At 41.9% G+C, this 5,000-nt stretch overlaps 1 protein-coding gene across 1 annotated transcript in view; it reads left to right on the forward strand.

The window, feature by feature from the left end:
- Positions 1-486: 486 nt before the first annotated feature.
- mogat3a (monoacylglycerol O-acyltransferase 3a) overlaps positions 487-5,000 on the forward strand; it is an 8,505-nt gene continuing 3,991 nt past the window's right edge. The window contains exons 1-5 of the mRNA XM_084487188.1: positions 487-893; positions 1,506-1,684; positions 1,946-2,006; positions 3,692-3,835; positions 4,047-4,177. Of these exons, the coding sequence (XP_084343314.1) occupies positions 800-893; positions 1,506-1,684; positions 1,946-2,006; positions 3,692-3,835; positions 4,047-4,177 (609 nt within the window). The 5' untranslated portion in view covers positions 487-799. The remainder of the gene's footprint in view (positions 894-1,505; positions 1,685-1,945; positions 2,007-3,691; positions 3,836-4,046; positions 4,178-5,000) is intronic.

The raw sequence follows: 5,000 nt of genomic DNA on the forward strand, positions 1-5,000 counted from the left end.
GGATCTGGAGCGTGTTAGGGAAGGGTCCAGGACGCCCCAAAGAGGCTTTTCACACAGGAGGTTAGAGGTGAGGAAACACACACGATCACATGCACGCACGCATGCATACCGACATGCACACATGCCTACGCACGCCCGCGTGCGCGCACACACACACACACACACACACACACACACACACACACACACACACACACACACACACAGTATATAAAAGTATAAATAACTTTATTGCTGTAAGTATAACTTATAGCAAGTAATAGCTTATCACATTATCAATGTCATAGTTCAATGAATGAATTTGTAGAATTTCTTTCTAAAAGCTAGTGGCTGCCGTCCGAAGCTAAGTGCGAGCTACCACTAGAGGGCGGAGTTTCACTTCCCAGCACAGTTGTAAATATCAGTCGAACCCCTCGGACAGCGCGATGATTGGTCAGGAGAAGTCCACTTAGAGGTGAGTCACTACGCATGCGCTGTAGTGCGTGAAAGTATTTGGAAATAGTAAAAAGTTTGGGAAGAGTAGATGTCGGTGGAGCGGGCGACTAGTTAGTACTACTACTAGTATTGCAACTAGTACTAGGGGTACTTCTAGTACTACTTTTAGTACATGTTCAGAGACACAAACAACGAGACGCACTCTCCGTTACTTGTTGTGTTTGTTTTGAGCGTCGTTTCTGGAGGATAGAGTGTAAAACGGCCATAAACAAACCCACGTTTCAATAACGGAAACAGAAAAACCATCATCCAGGGTGCGTTGCAGCGAGGTCGGGTTATACCAGAAGGACGCGTGTTGGCCGGCATGAAGGTTGATTTTGCACCGCTGAATATTCCTCTGCGGAGGAGAATTCAGACTATAGCAGTTCTACAATGGATCTTCTCCTTTCTAATGATGGGTAGGTCTCTGTCTGTCACTACTGCCTGTATGTCTGTCTCTCTGTCTATCTTTATGCGTGTCTGTCTCTCTGTCTGCGTGTCTGTCTCTCTTTATCTGTCTGTCTGCCTGTCTGTCTCTGTATGTATTCATGCCTGTCTGCACGTCTCTCTGCAGATCAGGAACTGGACAATATGTCATCACTTAAGGGACTATTTCGTCATTTCTGCACACCACACGCACGCACACAAGCACTATTCACTGTGTGTGTGTGTGTGTGTGTGTGTGTGTGTGTGTGTGTGTGTGTGCGTGCAGAAGTGGACAATATGTCATCACTTAAGGGACTATTTCGCAATTTCTGCACACCACACGCACGCACACAAGCACTATTCACTGTGTGTGTGTGTGTGTGTGTGTGTGTGTGTGTGTGTGTGTGTGTGTGATTCACCAGTCTATTAACTGTTTAGATTAACAATCGAGTTATAAATCAGATTGACTCTTGAGTTATTCACCAGATGAACTACTGAGTTATAAACCAAAGTAACTACAGTAACTACTGAGTTATACCATGAACTCTCTCTCTCTCTCTCTCTCTCTCTCTCTCTCTCTCTCTCTCTCTCTCTCTCTCTCTCAGCCCAGTTCTGTCTAGCAGGCTTTATTGTCTTGGCCCTCTCTGAGTGGTGGGTTCTGGCTGTACTGTATGCTGGTTGGATGTGGCTGGACTTGGACACGCCTGCCTCTGGAGGTCGAAGGTCACAGTGGATCAGAACTTGGAGAATATGGCATCACTTCAGGGACTATTTCCCCATCTCTGTAACTACACACACGTTCTACACACACACACACACACACACACACACACACACACACACACACACACACACACTATTCACTGTGTGTGTGTGTATGCATATTTCACAACTTGTTTGTTCAGTCTTGTTTGTCTTTCTGTTTGTCTGCCTGTCTGTCTGTCTCTTTTTGTCTGCCTGTCTATCTGTTTTGTCTCTTGAATTCTCTGACCATCTCTGTTTTCTGCCTGTGTGTCTGTCTGTCTCTCCACCTGTCTGTCTCTAGTTGGTGAAAACGACAGACTTGGATCCAAGACACAACTACATATTTGGCTTTCATCCCCATGGTGACTATACCCATACTTCTACAATGTTAGTACTAATACTACCACAACACTATTGATAATACTACCATAATATTTTGTTATAATTCTACCAATGCTAGTACTCATATTACCACAGTATTACTGCTAATATGAGCCACAATACCCATGCTAGTAGTACCACAATAATATTGCTTATACTAGCACAACACTAGTACTAATTGTAACACCATATAGTGCTGAGACTACCACAAGCGGGTTAACGAGGACGTAGTATTAGCATAGTACTTGTAGTATTGTAGCGCAGTACTAGTATAGTAGTACAGTACTAGTATAGTACATTACTAGTATAGTCATGTGTATTGTTCTGTGTATTTGGGCGGGGGTAGTACTAGTATAGTAGTACATTACCAGTATAGTCATGTGTATTGTTCTATGTATAGGGGTGGGAGTAGTACTAGTATAGTAGTATAGTAGTACATTACCAGCAGAGATGTATAAAGTACTAGAGACCCAGACTTAAGTAAAAATACAAGTACTGTATCAAAAAAGTGACTTGTGATGTTTATATTAAAGAAAGCAGTCAAAAGTTTGAATATCATATTGTTTATATTATCTCAAATATTTAAACTGAAGGACACACAATTCCTTTGGCTGTAGCAGCAGTACAAGGACAGGAATACATACAGAGATGTCTTAAAGCTGGCAAAGGCCACATACAAGTGTTTATGTAAAAACAAACAACTTAAACATCTCCCAGAGGGGTATTCCAAGAAAACGGCTAAGTGACAAACATAGGTAAGTTAAAGGACAATATTTATTTTGGTATTTTGAACATTGAGCCCCCTTTCTAGTTTGTCTAGGTTGAAATAGAGTGGTTGACAATGACATTTTGACTATTGGTCCTGTCTCGGGTATTTGGCTAATTTAGAATCGCCCCTGCCTGCTTCAGAATGGCTGGCGACGTGTCCTTAAAACAACCCTAAACGTTTGTTTTCAGAAATGTGCAACTCACTGAGTGGTTAGTGGTGTTTGTTGATGTTCCAAATCAAGTATTGTAGCGAAATACAGTTTATGTCGTGTTTGATTGCTATTTTATCACATTTTGTAAATCCCATTGATTTCTGTTGGAAGACTCATTGCTCGTTGGCCGGAAATGGAAAGGGGGGCTATTTACGTTTGGTTGTAGTCTTTTCGTTCGGTTCTAGCCCTACTGTTGAGACGGAGAACCGAACGAAAAGACTACAACCAAACGTAAACAGCCCCCCTTTCCGTTTCCGGCCAACGAGCAACGAGTCTTCCGACAGAAATCAATGGGATAACATTTTTATAATTGTAACGAGTAACGATTCAGCACATGAAAAATGTATTGGAGTAAAAGTATTAAACTCATCAAAAATATGTAGTGAAGTAAAGATACAGATACAGCATTTTAGTACTTAAGTACAGTTAAAGTAGTTCTACTTCATTACGATACATCTCTGATTACCAGTACAGTCATGTGTATTGTTCTCTGTCTAGGGGTGCTGGTAGTACCAGTACAGTCATGTGTATTGTTCTATGTCTAGGGGTGCTGGTAGTACCAGTACAGTCATGTGTATTGTTCTATGTCTAGGGGTGCTGGTAGTACCAGTATAGTCATGTGTATTGTTCTATGTCTAGGGGTGCTGGTAGTACCAGTACAGTCATGTGTATTGTTCTATGTCTAGGGGTGCTGGTAGCGGGGGCGTTCGGTAACTTCTGCACCGAGGCGACGGGTTTCTCTGCTCTGTTCCCTGGGCTGAAGTCTTACCTCCTCATGCTCCCCTTCTGGTTCAGAGTTCCTCTCTTCAGAGACTACATCATGACTGGAGGTCAGTCTGGCGTCTACCTGTCTGTCTCTTTAGGTCTACTGTCTAGCTGTTTGTCTCGATAGGTCAGTCAGTGCCTACCTGTCTGTCTCTCTAGGCCTATTTGCTAGCTGGCAGTCTAATGGTTTAGCTGTAAGTCCGGTCTGTCCTGTTTGGCTGCCTTTCTCGGTTTAGTGTGTACCTCTCTGTGGTGACTAGCTGTCTGTTTCTCTAGGTCTAGTGTCCAGCTGTAAGAACAGTCTGTCCTACCTGCTGTCTCGTCCGGAGGGAGGTCATGTTGCTGTCCTGGCAGTAGGGGGAGCTCCTGAAGCCCTGGATGCTCGACCGGGAACCCTGAAGTTACAGGTCTGTAACTAACCAATAAACTCACGGTACAGGTCTGTAACTAACCATTAAACTCATGTTACATATCTCTAAACTAACCAATTAACTCACATTACAGGTCTGTAACTAACCAATTAACTCACGTTACAGGTTTCTAAACTAACTAATTAACTCATGTTACATATCTCTAAACTAACCAATTAACTCACATTACAGGTCTGTAACTAACCAATTAACTCACGTTACAGGTCTCTAAACTAACCAATTAACTCATGTTACATATCTCTAAACTAACCAATTAACTCACGTTACAGGTCTGTAACTAACCAATTAACTCACGTTACATATCTCTAAACTAACCAATTAACTCATGTTACATATCTCTAAACTAACCAATTAACTCACGTTACAGGTCTGTAACTAACCAATTAACTCACGTTACATATCTCTAAACTAACAAATTAACTCACGTGCAGGTCTTTAAGCTCACCAATTAACTCTCACATAACCATCACCTCAAGCTTTGTTTTCATCCAGGCCCTTATGAGGGTGGATGAAGGCTATGTTTGATAAACAGCAAGGCTCAACCATTATGTGATGCTGAAACACTTAGTAGGCCTGGTGCTGAAAATGTCATTATTTAATATTAATAATTATAACAAAAAGTAATACAATTGTCCTCATGAAATAATACCCCAATTCAATAATCTTTGATGTAACATGTAACATAACATAAGATGTAACTATCATAACGATTAATCATAAAGTCTCGCACTCCGGTTGAGTCAGTAGATTGTTATGCACCTGGCCTAGGGGCGCCAAGCTACACAACAAAAATGATGGG

This window comes from Micromesistius poutassou, assembly GCF_964030765.1.
Source record: "Micromesistius poutassou genome assembly, chromosome: 23".
Taxonomy (NCBI): domain Eukaryota; kingdom Metazoa; phylum Chordata; class Actinopteri; order Gadiformes; family Gadidae; genus Micromesistius; species Micromesistius poutassou.